The sequence below is a fragment of the Takifugu rubripes genome, chromosome 19, assembly GCF_901000725.2.
Source record: "Takifugu rubripes chromosome 19, fTakRub1.2, whole genome shotgun sequence".
NCBI lineage: Eukaryota > Metazoa > Chordata > Actinopteri > Tetraodontiformes > Tetraodontidae > Takifugu > Takifugu rubripes.
The window spans coordinates 15,866,829-15,887,345 of record NC_042303.1 but is presented as its reverse complement, the minus strand read 5'-3'; the positions used below and the strand labels follow the sequence as shown (position 1 = coordinate 15,887,345).

Sequence of the window (20,517 nt, the reverse complement as noted above, 5' to 3'; positions counted from 1 at the left end):
AGCTATTTAAATGCTAAACACCAACACTGTAATGTTATTATTTCTGTTTGGATTCAGTGCACCTGTTTTCATTTTCATTTTTAATTAACAGATATGGTGGAACCACACGGATAATTAACTGGGTACGGACCGGAAAGTCGCTCAAATGGTATCGCGGTTTGCAAACTGTTTCACCAGATTCGGTACTGGATAAATCCGCCGCCGTGTGAGGCGGGCGGCTTCTGCAAAACCTTAGAAATTCACAGCGTTGCCTGTAAATCTGCAGTCAGGGCACAGCTCACCCAACCGACAGTCACGGAATTTCTCGAGAAATTTATAGGCCTCCTTCCGAGGGGGGATCACACAAAAGTCTGCCTCTTTGTTCTGGATAATCTATCGCGCCTGAGCCGTTCCGAGCAGCAAATAGCATCACTGACATCTAGGATCAGATGCATCACCACCAAGAAACATTCCCAGCGATACTTTTGGAGATGAGTGAGACTCGCGCCCAATAACTCAGCGGCTAGATGGAAGATGTTCTTATTTTAATCATTCTTGATTGCCAAACCGCCTCTAAATGCTGTGGAAATTATTCTTTGAGGAGGTTTTTGTCTCCCTGAAATAAGAAACTATAGAAGGCGAATATGAATGCCACATTAGCAACAGAAGCATTTCATAGTATTTAATCTAAACAGTTAACACAGGCTACTAATGCCTCGGCTAAAGGCGGTAGTTAGCAATGTTGCTATTATGCTATAGGATAGTGCAGAACAGGAATGGCGGCACAAAAAGTGGTGTGTGTTCCCACCTGGCCACGTGGTTGACCACAGGAGCGAAATTAGTTGGCCCGTACAGCTGAACTGTTCTCAGGCTCTGATGATACGCCTCCAATATTCCCTCAATCCCATTACAGTAGGGATTCTCCATGTTTCCATTCTGGGAAATAAGAAAGAAAAGGCTCCAACCTGCATTTGCTCAACAGAAAACAGCCACTAAATCAACACGGCTTCACCAGCGGGAACTCATGTGACACCCGTCCATCCGGGGGCAGTTTGGCTCCGAAGCCCAGAGCCGGGAACATCTTGTCGCTATCGTAGTCCTGAATGATCTCCCCGACGGCCTTCAGCGCCATGGCGTAAGCGTTGAGCTGGTAGGGGTTCATGTAGTGCAGAGAGGTTGACTGTGAGGGGTTACCTGTGGACCAAGGTGAACCTGGGTGACATTTCTGATCCAAAGGTCATTCCTTGTTCAGACCTTAAGATGAAGCAACATTGGGAGGTGATTGTGATCTATACAGCTCCTCTCATTACCAGATGCTGATCTGGGATTAGAGCAGCAGGATAAACGAGGTGTTAAGGGTTTCCTTTAGGAGCACCGAAGTTACCTGTCGCTACGCCAACGTTGAGCATCGATAACACTTTACCTGATAAATCTTCATAAAACGGCTTCTTCAATCCTCATTTCACAGCTTCTAAAATTCTTTTTTCATGTAAAAAATGTGTCCACAGAGAAGAACGAAGGGTAACATTCTCAAAACCCAGAAGGACTGAGCTGTTTGCAGAGATTCCAAAACCATTCAAACTTATTTTTTTAATCTCCCGTGGTCTTGGTTAAATCGATAAGAACAGCATCCCACCACATTTTTTACACTCTTAATGTCTGTGATTCAGCCCTGGGTGGAAGCGTCTCACAGAACACTTTGCGTGACTGTAATTAATGAGACAAAGACCGTTATTAGATTTCACAGACTTTGTCAAGTGGAGGATTTAACACCTTTCATTTCACTTCAGTGGGAAAGCCTGTTATAATCTTTATTGACGGAGCACTGAGGACATCTGGAAGAGCTGCACCCCGCTGGGTACGGGACGCGTCCCCGCGTTTGTCCGTCCGCATGCTTGTTTGTGTATTTGGGCCGGTCGATTTTGAAATTGGACATGTCACGATCAAAGAGCACGGCGATCGGTTCTCACCCTCCTCACGCACACACAGAAACTTTGCAGTGAGGATCACTCACCATTAGATGCTGTGAAATCGATGGCCACAGTGAAATTGATCTGCGTCCTAGAAGGGGAACGAGAGGAGGACACGGGAGAAGAAAACTCAATGACAGAGACCAGCCTCCAATAACAACACTCATTACATCCCTGCTATCTTACGTAACAGCACAGTAATATCTGATGGGAGAAACAGCTACAATCTGACAATCGTTTGTCATTTGCGGAAGTTGTTGCGAGTTTGTCTGACTTTTCCCACTGCGAGGACGAGAGGAAACAACAATTAGCCTGATGGAGCACTAAAGAAATGATCATAATCCAATTTCCCTGCTGATGAAGTGCTACCCACTTGGTGTTCATTCAAAACAAGGGCAGGAGGCCCTCAGGGCTCCATAAAAGAGAAGAAACTGAAATAATGAAATGAGTCAGGGATCTATCAGCATGGTTTTGGTGTATCTGTACTTTTTATATATATAGTAACAGAAAAACATTCCATTAGGAAGAATGGAATGCTTCACAGGGCCAGATTAACATTTGAGTTTGGGGTCGGAGAACTTCACTGCATCACTCTGCAAAGCTAATTAATAATTGAAGCTAATGTTACTCACTTAGGAGTCTGCCTGTCTTCACATCTGTCACTCTCCCCACAACATGGGTTTTTGGTTCAGGTTTTGTTGTAGATCTGTTCAGTCTGAGGGCTTCTGTTATTGCTTCACTTGGATTATGCACATGGGTGGAGGGGCTGATAGCCCGAGAGCTAAAGATCTTTATAAGCTAGCATTGCGGCCTGAGAGTACGCCTTTGTGCACCTGTCATTAGCAGTTAACATCTGCAGTGTATCTGTCCACATTCATCAGCGTCAAGCAACGTCGGGACGGAGACGCTGCTGTGGAAAAGCTGCTGATTCTAAAAAGAGGATCCTTCATAAACATCTTTCAATCTGACACAAATCTGACGGTAGTCATCAATTCTGTGTTTCACCACCATGTATTCAGTCACAGGGATGTTGGCCCCTGGGCCCCAGTTCAGTCTAGAGTGGGTACAGGTGGCACAAATTGAAAACTTCCTTTGATTTAGCTTCTATACTATTGAAACTGAAATAGCGGTTCATCTTCTCAGGGTCCCAACGGTGACTAACAAGAGGACCCAAAAACTGAGGCATCTTTCAACATCATCTATCAGTCCTGGTTAAACGAGTCCCATCCGCACCATAGCCACAGATTTCTTTCTATCGATTTTTCATCGCGCACTTTCCTAAATTCCAGCCATTTTTCTGTGGACCAACTATAGTCCAACAAGTGGCAGAATAATGTTAGGGGGGCACCGGTGACAGCGATGTTCCTGAAGCGCGGCTGCTAAACATTAAGCTTATTGTTCCATACATCAACTGTCAGCAAGAACTGTCACATTTGTTTACGCTGCAGCAGCCTGTAAACCAAGTGACAACCAGCCTGCTGTGGTGGGACAGCGGAGGACGACGGCCTGGATCTACCTGCCACCAAGACGTGCTTGTCATGAGACAGTCCTGATAGCCACATGTCAGGTCACTCACCTAAGCTGAGGTCGCGGGGTTGTCACCTGCCACCAAGGCACTTTGGTTCCAGATGTTACAGCTAAAAGGTTTAGTGGGACATTTAAGTTGCCATTGGGACAGATTCCTTAAGACATGCTAGTTTTGTGAAGGGTGTTGAGACTGATGCTGAAAGAAACAGGCGATCGCCTGATCGCTTGCGTCGCAACCCGCAATGGCAGGAAGTGATGTCAGACTGGAGCTGTGGTCACAACACCCTAAAATATAGGACTTCTGCTGCACTATTGGAACCACTGTTAAGCTTTTAGCTGCCAGTTGTCAACATTAGCTGTATAACAACATTTTACATGGTCCCCGACCAGTTTGGTTTTTAACTTTTCAAACCAAGCCGGCAAGGATTCCGGCCGGCGTTCCCACTCACCCTCCTTTGATGTAATCTAAGAAGGTGAACTCTGACTCCACTGAGAACGAGAGCAGGGTCACCTGAATTTGAAAAACAAGAAGAAGCGCGTCATTAAATTCCGCCATGGCAAAGGCGATCAGCCGCGGTTCAGGGGTTCCCGACTGATCCTTTCAAGCCCAGAATGAGCTTCGTCTGTGCTGCGTTCTCATGTCTTTGTTGCTAGAGTGAAATTACCATTAAAAGTAGCATCAAATAACAATCTGAAATGTGGAAAATCACTTTACTGATGATTAAAATCAACACTCACAGTTCCAGAATTGACATATTTCTTTTTCTTCATTTTCTTCTTAGTATTAATCACCTGCATGCAGATAAGAGGAAAAGCTAAAGAAGTGGTTCTGAATAACAAACATCCCATCCTCAGACAGACAATGACATCAGACGGGGGTGCAACAGGTGACCCTTCGTTGGGAGGAGTCTGCTGATGGCCTGAGCTTTGCACTAAAGTGCCCTTTTACATCGCAAGCACTTCCTGTTCCGCCAACATAATTCTTATTCCCGACGAGGCCGTTCGGCCGCCCTGACCCCATCCTCATTTAAGCAGAAGTTATTTATGCATGCAGGTGGGGAACGCCATCCAAACTCACTGGATAGGCGAGGTTAAATACTGGAAATCTGACCATCGCGGGCATTTTGCGAGGCATTTTAGCTGATTCGATGGTGCGTTAAAATGCGATGTCCTCTGCCTCGATTGAGGAATCTTACACACATCCATCACGCTGCTTACTGGGTCGGGTTTGTGAATTTGGACGCCACGGATGACAGGTGGCACAGCGTGAAGTTTCAAGGCTTCGTTTATTTTTACCAGTATTTCAAAGGAGTGCGGACAGAGAAACCTCAGTCCTGACGCCAAAGATGTCTCAGCTCATTACCTTGTTCCTCTGCGCCCGCGAGATACCAAAGTGACAGCGTCTAATTTAACATGCAGGGATGGCAATTTGTCTGACACACTCAACAATCTGCTGATGCAAAAGCTAAAGGGCCTTTCAGTCTCACTGAGGAAGGGGGGGGGGGGGGAGTCGAGAGTGCTGGATAATGGAGCTGACGTCCAAGACGCAGGGCTTTGTCCTTCAGCTGAAGGCCGCCGGACCGCGGAGGAATAAAGATGACACTGTCTGCTGTTTAGTTTGGCATTTTTATGAGCTAACATCCACCTGAAACATTTGCTTAAAAATGAACGAGTCTGATTCCAACAGGTTCAACGAAACGTGCGGGCCGTCACAAACAGATGCAACGACAAAAACTATCAATTCATCATAACCTCTGAAAACATGAAGACAGTCATTTCTTTGGTGCCACGCTCACCTCATACACATTAAACTGGCTCTGCCCTCGAGCAAGCTCTCTGTAGCTGGTTGTATAGTCTCCAATGAAGTCGTGGCTAAAACCAGGAAAAGCACAAAGATTACAGGGAAGAAACGTAGACAGCAGATGTTTGGGACTAAAATGCTGGGCCAGGAAGTTGTAAAAGGTTTAGCTACAGGTTAAAGGTAAACAGGCTCACCTCCCATCCCTGTCCCAGTCATAAACCTCCACCTTGATTGTCCTGGAAGAAAAAAGCACGATGTCAGGATACGGCGTTGAAAAAGATGTGAAAGATGCCACATACAGTGCAATAAATGTTATCTCTGGAGGAAAAGGAAAGAAGCATCATGTGAGGAATCGGTCCATCCCCGTATCAGCCTGCATCACAGATTTTAATCAGTCCGTGCGGGCTGCCGCTCCCGTGCTGCACGTTGACTGCAGGTGCAAATGAAACGTGACATTTCAAAGAGAGAGAGAGAGAGTTGTTAATGAGTCGATTTGGCCAACATCTCCAGCAAAACCTCCCAGTTAAGGCCTGAAGGGTTGGACTATATTATAACCCAGAAGTAACAAAACCCTGTTTAAACCCGTGTTAATGTTGTTAGCATCCTTATAATGAAGGACAGCAGAATGCAGCTACAAATTTGGGCTTTTCCTCTGCGCCTGCAAGGTTTTCCCAACCAAATGTGGCTCGTTCTTACTATTTGGAGCTTTTAGGAAAAGAAGTTTGACTCCAGAGTGGAATGGAAAGCAGCATCTGCGCCTTCTTCTGTGCAACAAACAGTCAACTTGTTTAGAGCTTTTGTGCAAAAACAGCAACTTTCCCACTGCGGCGTGTGTTAACTTTCAACACTCCAAAACTACAAAAAAAAAAAAAAAAACATCAGGGGAGGAGAAAAGTACCAGAGCACTTTAAATAACTGCTGCTGTAACAATGTCCCTGCAGAACCACGGGGGGAAGGGAGCACTTTTTTGGACTCTCATTCCTGAGTCACATTGATCTCACCCCCATTCCTCCCCTCTCTCCCCACTTGGAAATGACACCAGCTCAGAGCCAAAGAGAACAGAAGCGAGCGGCACATCAGAGGCTCTTTCTTGTCAGCGAGGAATTAAAAGATCCCTGAAATAAGCCACCTGGCTCCCGTCACTCTGCCTTTTTGACAGTTTGTTCTTTTGAGGGCGTCTTCAAGGCCGCGAGCGAGAGAAATTCGCCTGTCACCTTGGCGGCAGGCACTTTTCCTCCTGCGTGGGTGACAAAGATACAGGGGAGCGGCAGAGATGAGACGCGGGTGGGATCCATCCCATACTCCCAACAACCCATACGCAGCCGCTGCCAATGAGGCGTAAGTGTGCCGTTTAAACGTCGTCTGTGTTGCACCAGCACGCTGCCACTGTTGCAGCAGCTCCCATTATTGGATTGCCCATCCGAACTTGGATGCACATTAAAAGGATCCTCTCGGATGTTGGAGTGGCCACTTGAATTTTCACAACAACAACATACACTCAAGAACTCATCTGCTGCGGATATGCTCCGATGCTATTTGCAGGCATCCTGAGCGATGGTGGATCCTCTTCATTAATGGAGGTTCACGGATGATGGGGAGAAACACCGAGTAATTCCGTGACCTGCGAGCCGCCGGCGCATGAGTTTGATTCAGCTTTATGGTGACCGGCATGAATGTCCGCACCGACTGTAAGGAAATACAGACGAGTCTCTCTTCTCCACATTTCTTTAGAGGTTTCATGTGATTTCTTGGTTTCTACTTGAATAATTTCACTTCCTTTTGGCTCACTAATGGGCGATCGACTGATGGATGCACGCGTTCAGTCAACATATTAGAATCACTTTCTGAAGAGATGATTAGCGTATAATTCCCAGCATGCATTGCTTCAGAGTTCCTACAGTATTAGGCTTTTCAATTGCTTTCCATCCATTATATTTCATGTTTTTCCAGTTGGAAACTACCCACATGCTATATATTGCGGCGGCGGCATTTATTTTGGCCTCGTGGCCAAGACAGTTGATGGCTAATTAAAAATAATGAGGATATACGCTCCACTCAGGGTCCCCTTCTTCCTCCTCTTCATCCTTCAGGTCTAATTTAATGTCCTGCAGAAATCATGTAGGCTTCAGAGAATGTGTTCTAACAACATTACTGGTGTATTATGGACCCAATGAACACAAAAACTACTATTTGATGTTGAATAGAAACACGTTCTCAGTCCTCAAGTGAGACCATAAACAATTAATCTGCATCTGTTCTTCATTCCTCTTCGGTTACTACGATCATGTGACTCCTGTTAAACCTTCTTTCTGTCGTCAAACATCCGACAGACACGATGAGCAAAGTAGTTCCAACATCTGCCGCCGCTGCTTCAGCAAAGTGAAGACCTGCATTTGCAGTCTGAGAAAAAGTGTTGCTAATGTCCATCAGTGCCACAGAACAGCTGCGCAATTAACCAAGCGTGGCGTTTGAGTCCAATGCCTCAAATATTGGCTTTTAAACATCCAGTGTGCTGGATTTGGTGACGGGAATGCAGACAAAATGAACTGAAAACAGTAAAAATATACGTTTTAAAGTATTAAAACTCATGCTGGAGTTTCCCCCATTGCATTTATATGTACAAAGTTTTGTCCTTCAAATATTCTTCAAGGTTGTCAACAGGGAGCGGACCAAACGGCCCCTGGCAGCGTCTCAGATCTGGGCTGTCACACTGGTGTCCTCGCCCTCACCAGCACCATTTTCCCATTGACAGAGAGACAGGCTACTTGTCCACTTTGTTGCACAAGATTGTTACTTTGGTGACATTAAAAAAATGTCCAAAAAGAAACAGCAACAGAGAACATAAGTGTCACTGCTCAGATTTGATGTTTTAGTTTTTAGGTTCGTTTTGAATACAACTTGGGACATTTGGTCTGTTGAGGGTTCTGACGCCGGACCCAGAAGCTGAAGTTGTGTATTGCACGTGCGACAATACTGTTTAAAGTTTCACGGGGCCAAATCACCACGGAAACATGTTTCCACAGGAAATTATGTTCCAAGTGACAGATAAACATGCACAAAGGACCAATCAATTCTCGAATGCCGTTATATTTCTCAGAAGTTGGTGAGATATGAACCCAGTGGGAACGTTCCTCCCCTCTTGGTTCACTCTTTAATTTTTGGGTTTTGGAAAATCAATCTGCTGCTGCAGAGACTCGCTGAAGCACCTTTTCTTTGTCACTTGTTACATTTGTGAGGGTTAGTGCTTCAGACATGGGTTTGAGCCCACATACAGACTGTTTTAATGAATGTAAGAAAATCACACAATCCACAGTCAAAAGCTGAAAGCCAGGAGTCACTGAGGACGTCCAGACAAAGCAGAAAACACACACAAGATGGGTAAATTAGACATTTATCAAAAGCCACATCATGAGAGTTGGTGGACAAATCTCTCCATACTTCCTGGAAATCCAAACCTGCTCTTGAAACATTGTTTTTGGAAACCTTACACAACCCCATCCTTGTGTTTCTGACCTTAAAACCATTATTTCAACTTGTCACATTGTGAAAGAGTTGCAGCCTTTAATCCAAGTTTAATGGCGAACTCATTCCTTCTTTGTACATTCACTTGTGCCCACCGGAGCGTGCAAGAGCAGGAACATATCTGAACTATATCGCTGGTCTAATTAGAATAAATTAACTGCTGTACTTGAGTAGGCTGGCGCTCTCTAAAGACGGAGGTGATTAAATCTATTCTTCAACATGTCGTGGACTTGGAATTAGAGTGCAACCCAGAGAAAATGTGCAGAAACATAGGATGGAATATAAAATAAGAAGTATTAAAAGAGATGTTTAACACACACACACACACACACACACACACACACACACACACACACACACACACACACACGCACACACACACACACATTCAATCATCCTATTGGCCTGCCTCAACGGCTGTGTGGTATCGATATCAACACCAGAACTATTCATCTAGATTTATCCAACTGTTCAATATCACTTAGAGTAGAAGTGTGCATTAATCCATGAGCACTGAGGCCGGCTCAGTTGAATACAAATGGGTAGCTCATTGCTGTCTCCCCAGAAGAGCGTTCAAGCCCTTTGGAGAGATGTTGAACCTTGTAGATTGGCTTGTAATAACATGGAATCCGTTTTCTTGAACTATTCGTGGAGTTAATATCGTCACAGGGCTTTGATTTAATTTAGTCTTCGTGGGTTTAGACCCAGACAGGTCTTTTCGCCACACTGGTTCTACTTTCTTTACAACAGTTGTAATCTTTTATTTTTCTGTATAAATTGCTATTTTAGACATCACCCAAGTTGGGTTTTTTTTAACAATAAATCTTTCTGTGAAAAAGTGGTGAAAAATAAGGGATGACAGTAAAATAATTCACATACCAGTTTCTGCAAATGTTATCTGTTTCCTTCCTGTTTTTCAGCTCATTTTATGATTTGGCTCATTTTCTCTGAGGTCTTTTGAAATTACAGGCAGACAGACAATCCTGGACAAAAACGCCCGCGTCTCCTCTCACAATACATGTTGACATAAACGATGCACCAACGTGGAAGAAGGGCCAATCATTATTTACTCTTCAGACCAACAACAATATCTTTCTTTCTCCTTCCTGATGCAAAAGATTGCACACACACTCTCTGAATGCAGACACCTCTGGAATCTCTGTGCCCATCACAAACAGTCCACAACGATATTCCAGCTCGTCTCTCCTGAGGAGCTAGGGAGGAGAAACATTTTTGAGTTTTGATTTTTGGCCCTCGAGGTTGCCAAATGTCGCACACATGACCTTTGATTGTTCTGCCAAATGTAGGGATGCAAGTTTCAAATGTTATTCTACTTCGATTTTCTCTGTCCCCGCCTCAACTCTGTGCTCGCGTGGCCTAGGCATAGTTGTTAGCAATCTTATTATGTGCACATATCATTAGTTCAGAGACTAATTAAAAGCCTCTGAAGAGCTCCATATCCCATAAAGCTTAAGCAAATAACTGTCTGTGTGATGGATGCTTAGGGGTTGATGGATTAGCTTATGCGCAGGTGAGAATGCTTTGAGTTTGGTAATGTAGTGACATTTTTTAGATATGCATTCACTCAATTTACAGGAAAGATGAAGCAAATTTAACACTCAAAATAGCAAAATATTCTCTCTCTCTCTCTCTCTCACCCACACACACAAACATACACGTTAGTTATTACGCCATAAAGGAATCTTTGTTTTAACATTAATATTTAGCATTGTTTTTGCAGACACGTGTTTGGCAATGATGGATGTTTTAATTACTTAAACAAGTCCTCTGGGATGCCCCAAATCTCATTTGCTGCTTCTGCATGAGCATGCTGATAACAGAAACATCACAACGAGATTACTGGCGATTAGAGGGCCATACGTGCGACCTGCGCTTATTCTAGCCAAGATCGATAGCAGAGGGTGCCCCGAGCCACAAAATTAAAGTGACAGTAGGAAGAATGCCACTGTGTTGCACCGGTATTGATTTCTGAGGGTTAAAATCATCAGTGCTCAGGCTCTTTCACCAGCGTTTGATTCCTATTAAAGGACACGAGAGTGCTCACTAAATCGACTCTGAGGAAATCGATTCTGTCACACCTGCTATTGATGGTGACAACAAACATCCTCTTTCATGCTTTGCCTGTTTTTAAAAGACATTAGAGGGAGCACCTTGTGGTGGTGGTGGGGAGGGTGGCGGTAACCTCTGACCTCCCAGCAGAGACAGTTAAAGAGGAAAGAAGAACAATAATCCAAGCAGAGGTCAAACAGGTGAAAAGAGAAAGGATCGAATTCCATCAAGGAACATTTGACCTTCATTCACTCATCACACTGGTCAAATTCAGACAGAAGAATTTACCAGTGAATATTTCAATGTTAAATGGATGAAACACTGAGAAAAACCTGCCAAAATCACCATAAATTACTCATTAGCTATAGATATTAAAGAGCCCTCCCACTAGATCCTCAGAGAACAATACAAAAAGGAAGAAGCCAAAAATAATCTGGAAAGAAACAAGATACATTTTACTTCACTGTGCACAATGGAAGACTCAGGTTGCAACTCCGCAGTGCTGTAATGTGGAATAAAATGTGAGAGTGTTGATTATTGGACTGAAGCAGAAAAGCAGGAGCCAGCCAGGAGTTGAATGTCTGGTCTGCCATCAGAACAAAAACAAGCATATAGAGTGTAGCTGTGCTGAGCTGGAAGCTGCTGTAGCCTTGACAGAGGTGGACAGGGTCACTAGACTGATGGTCAAGAGCATCCAACAATTTTGAGACGCTCCTGAGGATCAACAGTGCAGGAATAAATCATCTCACACTTTAGATGTACCACATTCAACATCATCATCATCATCATCATCATCATCATCATCATCATCATCATCATTTAAGAATGCACCATTGTTTGAAATACCAATAAAACTGGCATGCATTAATAGTGAAAATGATTATATTTATATAGCGGTTGGGACACCATATGAGCAGAAAATGAATGAAAGCAGGTTATTCACCGCGCACCACGCATGCGAACGTGCAGAAACAGCCTTTCAGCTGGTTGGGCGACTTGTGTTTGGTGAATTCTGTGAAGAGCCACCATGTTACCCACCATGAGACAGATGTGAGTGTCTTTAAGTGCAGGTGAGGAGGGAGGAAAGGCATAATAAAAGCAGCCAGATGCAGCAGTGAAAGGATAAACAGCAGCTGTGGTGATGAGGAGGTGCGAAGAACGTAGGGATTCAGAGTGGTACCTGTCAAAGTCCCCGTTGCAAAGTGCACGCACTGGAATAGTGAAGGGCTGCCACACTGGATTTAATGTGTTCTTCACCACCTCTGTTTTATGGCAGATAGTAAACCTGGAGGAAAAGAAGCAGGCGGGAATTAACAGACTGGTATTTTTTAAGGGAGCTGACAACAACATCTGAATGGAAATGGAAAAATGGGAACATGCAGCCAAGCTGGGAAGACAATGTGAGATCAGTCACTGGGAGAAGCAGAAACCAGGCGGAACCAGCTACACTGGGCTTTAGACATTCGAGGGTAATTGATTCTGCTCTCTATGGTGCTTAATTGTGGCTTTTTAAGCCTCTGTATTGACCACAGATGTGGAATACAGCGATTTAATTAAAAAATAACAACATCCCTTAAAGCAAAAACTCCAATAGTTCCTTGTGATGCTGGAACCGTTGATTACTTGTACTCCTCTAAGCGCCACTAGCCTAAACTCCCCGTCTTCTTTTGGCCACACAGGCATCTAATTTGCAAACCCCTCCTGTCACAACTGCAGGGAATCCATTTCCCTCCCAGTTATGTAGGAAAAGGGGGGGGAAAAAATCAGTGCAAAAGCTGGAAGACGACAAATGGAGGAATTGTTAGGCGCCGCATCGATGCGATGCAGCTGACGCTCCTGCATCGACGCGGTCTCTGGGGACACGCAACAACAGCCGGGTGAGGAGATGGCCGGCTGCTGCGCCTCCCTCTGAGAATTGCCTCTAAAACTGACGGCGTTGTCTATTCTGATGAGAAGTGTGTTTTTCTTTTTATATCCTGTCTCTCTGCCCACCGCAGTAATTGTATGCCTCGTTTGCTCTCCTGGAGTTACTTGCATATGAAAGTGTCATGGGGCACAGGAGGGGATCTTTCCTCCTTTATGCATGCCTCGTTAACCACCATGGCTCTCTTCTCATACTCTATACATTCTGAGGCTTTTAGCCATTTATAATTTCCGTTTGCAGCTTTATAGCCCCCCTTCATTATCCTTATGATCCCCATTTGTTCTTTTTATGTTATTGCAACCTTTATGATGGAGTATAATTCCTTTAAAACTGATTTTCAAGTGTCTCCCAGGACCCAATTTGTCCTTATAGAAACACACCTTATTATATGAATATCTCTATGGTAACAATAAATGCAGCGGTACTTTTGGGTCCCGATCCCTTGTTCAGAGAAACGTCACCTCAAAACACCTGCATCTTAAGAGAAACTAATCAAGGCCGAGGACTCACGTTCCATCCTCGTTACTTCTGTAGAAGACCATGAAAGGATCTGACTTGCCGAAGAAGTCTTTCTTGTCCAGCTTGTTGGCACAGAACTGCAGGGTAGCGCTGTCCTGCAGGGGCATATAAAGAGATGCAGGTCAGTGTGGGAGGTAGATACCATAAGTAGGGGCTGGAGGGGAACCATGTGCTCCGCTTCGGCCCTTTTATGCCCATTTCTTCTCGTTTAATCTTTAAAAGCTGGGGGGAAGGAGCGGGGCCATGCGTTACATTAAAAGATGACGCCGCATGAGCAGCCGACGACCAGCTGAGGATGTGCCTTGAATCCACACAGATGCGGAGGAGGGACACAGGACTGTTGCTTTTTCTGTGCTGTGAACAGGGTATCTGTCACAAAATGACTGGAGAACCATTGTTCCGTAATTCAACGCTTTGTTCTCGCTAAAGACGATCCCTCCCTTGATTCACCACAAAGCAAGCAGCTGTTGTCTCTCCCCTTCTCCCTCCAGGAGCTGCAGACCGTCTCTGAATACACAGTTTTGACAAACAACAACTGGCAAATACAGATATTGTAATAAAACAAACCCCGCGCCAGCGCACTGCTGTGAGAGTGGACGGAGGGGAGTGTAATCTGTGGATTATCTTTCACTTGAGAAGAGGGACGCCCACTCGCACGCTTCTTCATTAGGACACCAGCAGGTGAGCTGTGTGGAGAAGGTGCTGGGTAGGAATGCTGTTACGAAGCATGAAAAACAAAGAGCTAAATTTAGAGGCTCTGCATAAAGAATTTGCCCGTAGCTTAGTAACATCAAGGATTGATGTGGAGGAATATGGGTTTTCCTCTTAAAAATATGACTAAATGCGTAAACAATGATGAACATGTACAAACTAGAACTGAATGATTTATATCTAATCAGACCTGATAAATAGTACTTTACACAGGTACTCTGCTGTTGGGGCTGATTAGCAGGATTATTTTAACTGAAAATGTATTTCTGACAAATTTGCATCATAATCATCAACAGAAATATGAATAAATATGACTGTAGTGATGCTGAAGATAGCTGAAGGAGCCCAAGTTCAGTTTGTTGAATTGTTTTGATGCTACATTTTTACTGATTCTATTTATGTAGTATTCCTTTGTACCTATAAACCCCTGGTATTCAACCAGATAAATAATGGACTGAGCTGTAACATGATCTTACTGACCTGCAGTGGCACCACAACCATCTCTTTACACCCTTTGTATTGTTTATGTTGAAGTTCGAGCTTTTGGGTTGGCCCTCCTGAATAAAACTATGAAAAAAGCCACATTTTATGTATCTTTGATTCATTTTGGACACCTGTAAACCTGATTATAAAATAGATCTGAAGGGCAGCATTCATCACTGTTGCTATGGCAGAAATTCTTTAAATGGGAGCAGAGGAAAGGAAACAGGGATGGAGCACAAAAAAAACCTATTACAGCTGCAAGTCAAGTGGCCATAGAAGCTTTGGTTGTTGCTGTTGCTAATGTTAGAAAACTAAATTAGAATGTTGGTTCTCTTTCATGTTGATTTTTGTATATTTTCATTCAAATGTACAGCCTGACGCCCTCCACAATGGTCTTAAACCTTCCGAATGGAATCAAAACTGTGGCTCTATAGGGGTGGAAATTCAGGCTCCTGAAACTCCTACAAGATAGAGATATCTCTCTCTCTCTCTCTCTCTCACACACACACACACACACACATGCGCGCACACAATTCTATTTTTTTTATAGACATAATACATTACCCAGTTCCTTACCTGAACCCTAACCATTCCACCTAACTCTCACTCTGACACTAACCTAAACTCAATCTTAACAATCTTAAAACCAGGTCTTAACCTTTAACAATCCTTTGAAGTTGTGGCACCCAGCAAAATGGCCCCACTTTGCCTACATGACCCCATTGCTAGTGGAAAGGGATTTTGGTACTCAGTATGTAGTAAATGTGAGGACCGACACACTGAGAACTCATCCCTCCTGTGACAGACACTCTTTTATCCTCCCCTGAGGGCGTCAGTCTCTGTTTCCAGGATCCCCCCTCTCTTTAATAACTGGTTCTCCAATTCTCTCCATTTTAGCAACTGGCGGCTGAGCACAGGCCTTTCCAGAGAATATGTGTCACTGCTACAGAGGCTTAATGAGGTGAGAACAAATCCATATTTGGTGCCCCCCAACAAATTTCATACATAACTATACAGTCCGCGCCTGGTAGTTCTGCATTTATTTGCTGCCCTGCTCCCCCACAGGCGCCTCATTGAAAACCAAAACTCCTGATTGCTTTGGGAGGCAGCAGAAAACAAACGGTCTTCTAAATTCCCCTGAAGAAATCCTTAGATAAATTATCTATATACAGTACAATAAATACAAAGCTCCTGGGTTGAGGGTGGTGCATTAGTTGCTTTAATACATGTTGGTTAATTGGGGAGAGGTCCAGGAACTCAGACAATTACAGCCAAGAAAAATTGCCCACACGTTCCCGGATTCCTGCCTTACTTTTGGGACGCTGCAGCAATAAGCCTAAACCACCGAACCAAACAACTGGACTCAGTTTATTTTATGGAAGAGTCTTCCACCTGTTTGCCATCCTGTCTCCAAACCTCTCGCAACATGTTGGATGAATAAATCAAGTTGGAAGTAGTTTACAGCAGCCTCTGCCGCGGTGCAGCGAGGAGCCTCGGCTTATCTTTGCCACACGAGCTGCAGCTAATCTGTGAAACACGGTGGATCCATTACGCCACGTTCAGATGCTGTTGTCGAGGCCGGGGGCCCGACACTGGCCAGGCCTGCTGCCACTAATGATAACTTAACGGCCTTTTAATGTTGGCACTTGCACCTTGGTTGTGGCTGCGTGCCGAGCTGTAAATCTGCAAAAGGATGTGCGTGAGGTTGTGTGTGAGTCAGTTATGCTAACACGTACTGTAGGTCTATTTTTCAGTACAGTATGGATCCAGACATAAAGCCAGTGTGTTATGATGCACGCCAAGACGCTGTTCAACATGCGTTTCCTTCAGAACAAATCCAGCCAGCCCCAACTGTGAAGGGACATATATATTTAACCCTGAGAACACAAACATATTTGACTAAACCCGCCCGCGGAGAAGACTGTCACTGTTTCACTCTTTAAAACACTCCGTCACCTCAATTCTTCTGGGCGTTTATTTCAATCCTGGGATGACTGACAAACCATCAAAAGTTGTCACAGAAACATGTGGGGGATCATCTGTGTGTGTGTGTGTGTGTGTGTGTGTGTGTGTGTGTGTGTGTGTGTGTGTGTGTGTGTGATAGGAACTGTAGATTGACTGACGGGCTCCTCGTCACTCAAAGTTCTATTTGAGGAGACTTTGTCCCGTGTTGAACGTGTGCAACAGGAGGAAATTACTCACTCGACAGTTACTCAGCTCCTCTGCAGACAGAACGATGGTGCCACATTTCTTCCCTGGAATCCCTCTGTGGAGCAAAAAATAGAAAACAAAAGTTTCAGAAGACGGAAAAAGTCGGTTTCTGGCTCTGAACTTTTCCCTCTTCTTTGCCTTCTTTTCAAGAACTTGTCTCTGTGGCCTGTTTTAACAACTTTGTGTCTGTAGATAAAAAGCTATAAATAATAATTTGTAAAACTACGTTTTATCCCTTCAGCCATCCATGTAAGCAAACCCTTATTTACTCTCTAATCTACAGTGAAACAATAAGTGATGGTTACACAACGATGATTGTTGTTGAATGTTCATTAATAGATAATTACATTCTAATCATAATTATGCTCGTTAGCATTTCAGAACGAGGCCCCTATTTCCTCTGAGGGAACTGCTTGTTTTATTTCAGTCCGTCACATTAGCTGAAAAGGGCTGAACAAAGATGGAGGATTATACAGTTTTTCCAACCGACATTTCTGGTCGAATGTATCTTTGTGAGGTCAGCTGATGAAAATGGTCTCCGCTTAAGTGGGTTTTGTGGGCCGTGAGCCGACGGAGACCTTTGATCGCACAGTGAAAGCTTCCATCGATGTTCAGGTGGAAGAAAAAAACATCCAGTGTGTTTTGTCACTTAGTCGCACGTCATATCTGGCTGAAAAATAGAGCTTTTTACACACCAAGAGGACCATCTCACCTCTCTTTCTTCACCTCCTGTAACCAAATCAATATGTCCCAGGAACAATCATTATCTTAAAGTAACTTGATGACAAGCTGTGGCTGAACTGTAGCTGGCAGAGAAATCCTGTAGCTACCATGAAACAACACGGTAGCCTCAGAAACAGGCTTTTAGCAACAGCCCTGCAGAGCTCGTTCGTTATTTGGCTGATAAATGCTGCACAGGAAGGCTTTACACACATTTTATGCTGATGAGAAACATGTTTCTGAGCCATAAATGTTGGTTTATATTCATCTGCTTTGTTTGTGTCATTTCATCTTTTTCTTTTAAATCTAGCTTACATTTAGTGTACATACAACACAAACGTGGTGACAGGAGGGTTCCGTTTCAATGTTTAAGCATCTATTTTCTCTAAATTATTATCTATAATTCTGCTGATGACCAACACAGAGTACAACATCTGTTTTCTTGTTGAATTTGATCCGCCCGTCAGTGGGGAAAGAGGGTGTGCCGTGAATGAATCTCAATTTTTGCTCATTTACATTAAGAGCAGCACATGATGCCACCCAGGCTGCAGTTGGAATTTCATAACCTTATGTGAGAGCAGTAAGGATGAAAAACCTCCAGATTGCTGTTCCTACAAACCACCTCAGAAGTTGTTTGTGCTGCAAGTTTGACCTCGAGAGCAAAATAGAGATCCACTGCAAAAGTGCAGTACTTTGTAAATCAGCTGAAAAATTTATAAGCTTAAATAACTCTTCATATTTTGCAGTAGAATGGAAATTTATTACACGTGTTTCGCACAGTTGACAATGTTCAGGATTAATATGAACAATGAAGCAGAGTGGAAAATGAAAAACTAGTGACACAAAGATCTTCTCAGGAGCGAGCTCCATAATACAGACAATAAAAAAAGTAATTAACCTTTTACAAAAGGTCCCTCAAGAAAACTTGCAAATAGAAAAAGTCAGTCTGTTATCATCAGTCACGGCACACATGAGTAATTGTCTGTGAAGACACAAGAAGGGCCGAGTAAACTTATTTTTAATGCTTCACTAGTGAGCTCACACTCGGGTGGAAAAGGGTGAATCTGACCACCAGGTGGAGGTGGTGGAGGTGGTGGTGGTGGTGGTGGTGGTGGAGGAGGAGGTGGTGAGGATGGTGGAGGCGGAGGTGGAGATGATGGTGGAGGAGGTGGTGGTGGTGATGGTGGAGGAGGTGGAGGTGGTGGAGGTGGTGAGGATGGTGGAGGCGGAGGTGGAGATGATGGTGGAGGAGGTGGAGATGGTGGTGGAGGAGGTGGAGGTGATGGTGGAGGAGGTGGAGGTGGAGATGATGGTGGAGGAGGTGGAGATGATGGTGGAGGAGGTGGTGGTGGTGATGGTGGAGGAGGTGGAGGTGGTGGAGGTGGTGAGGATGGTGGAGGCGGAGGTGGAGATGATGGTGGAGGAGGTGGAGATGGTGGTGGAGGAGGTGGAGGTGATGGTGGAGGTGGTGGAGGTGGTGAGGATGGTGGAGGCGGAGGTGGAGATGATGGTGGAGGAGGTGGAGATGGAGGTGATGGTGATGGTGATGTTGTGGTGGAGGTGGTGGTTGTAGAGGTGGTGGTTGTGGTGCAGGTGGTCGTGATAGTGGTGTTGGAGGAGGTGGAGGAGGTGCGGGTGGTGCAGGAGGTGGAGGTGGTCAGGGCTCCTTTTCAGTTACCAAGAAATGGTCGAAATGGAAGAATCACATGTCTGGTGAATAAGCTGTTGCAGTCTTTCAAAACAAAGAATCTCCATTTAATTTCAGCAGCGTTCAGACCCACAGCTGCTCTTCTGTGGATTCCGATTGCAGACGACATGTTTGTCTATCAAGGATGCGACTCTGCGCTCTCCCGCAGAAGGACCAAAATGAGAAAATTTCTATTTCTTTGTCTGAGAGGAGTCACAGTGGTGCATGCATAATATAGCTTATCCATTAACAAAATGCTTCAAAGAGCCGCAGAGCACACACAGACGTGCTTTTGAATCTCCAACAGTCAACAAAGGTGGTGCGCACGCACGCACACACGTGCACAAACCATGAAACACTGATGTATTATTGCTAATAAGAGTATTTAATCATCGAAGAGATCCTAGCATAAACAGGTCCGTAGATATATTTCCAGACCACGTGGGTAATGGTGGTGGGATTCAGTAATTACAGTAATCTTCAGAGAGTCAAGATCAAAGCAAAAACATCCACGCATCTGTGAATAGATTAACTAACTTTAAGGAGAAATATGGCAGAAAAGAGCAAAACTCTTTAACTACTGAAGGAGGAAAAAAACCCACTTTCCTTCCAGAATCCAAATAGACCTCATTTATATTTCAAAACACTTTAAATCTAAGACGTGCACACGATGTGTTCTACAGACTCGACCTTCTAGCCATGTGATAAAAGGCTGGCGTGTCCCAAATCAGGCTGTCATCTTTGGAGTGTCTGCTCAGCGTACATCAAACACGACCCTTTTTCATGTAGGTCCAGAGTCTTGGGTCGCTGCTGCCATCTGCCAATCCTCTGTTCTGCCGGCAAATTCATTTACCTGCACGTGCACACAGGCGCAGAGGTTTGAGGGGGGGCGGACAGCAGATTGCCATCTCCTAATTGCCTCATTCAAATGACTGTGTGACGTGATTCATCATTTATGCGGAAATTAAGGATCACATTATCGGTGGCAATCCAGAGGAGACCACATGTGCGTCATCGATAGTGATGTACACAACCACCTGAATTCAGACATGATTCAAATCTCCTGTGATTTCCCACTCTATGAATTAGACCTCCAACTCGTCTGGAATAGATTTTGATCATTATTTCTACCGGAGACTTTCAAATGGAAGTTTCTAATTTCCATTTATCATCTGGCCTCTTTTTCACCCTCTTGACTCCTCTAAGATTCACTATGTGCAATATTTCCGTTACTCTCAGTTTACCACGGTCTAAAATACCAGGGCAAATTCTGCAATGCTAGTACAACACACCTAAGGGGACAGGAAGGCCCTGCTCACAGGGTGGAGGGCGGAACTGGGTGGAATCTACAGTAGAAATGACAATCTGTCACACTTTTTCAGGTCTAAAATAG

General features: G+C 44.3%; 1 protein-coding gene across 2 annotated transcripts in view; it reads right to left on the bottom strand.

The window, feature by feature from the left end:
• The window catches only part of cpne5b (copine Vb), a 58,961-nt gene that overhangs the window by 8,495 nt on the left and 29,949 nt on the right, over window positions 1–20,517 (bottom strand). For both annotated transcript variants that reach the window (XM_029827056.1, XM_003973608.2), the window contains 10 exons: window positions 16,709–16,772; window positions 13,304–13,407; window positions 12,050–12,154; window positions 5,472–5,513; window positions 5,273–5,348; window positions 4,215–4,268; window positions 3,926–3,987; window positions 1,994–2,040; window positions 992–1,173; window positions 788–915 (listed from right to left, as the gene is read on the bottom strand). In XM_029827056.1, the coding sequence (XP_029682916.1) occupies window positions 788–915; window positions 992–1,173; window positions 1,994–2,040; window positions 3,926–3,987; window positions 4,215–4,268; window positions 5,273–5,348; window positions 5,472–5,513; window positions 12,050–12,154; window positions 13,304–13,407; window positions 16,709–16,772 (864 nt within the window). The remainder of the gene's footprint in view (window positions 1–787; window positions 916–991; window positions 1,174–1,993; window positions 2,041–3,925; window positions 3,988–4,214; window positions 4,269–5,272; window positions 5,349–5,471; window positions 5,514–12,049; window positions 12,155–13,303; window positions 13,408–16,708; window positions 16,773–20,517) is intronic.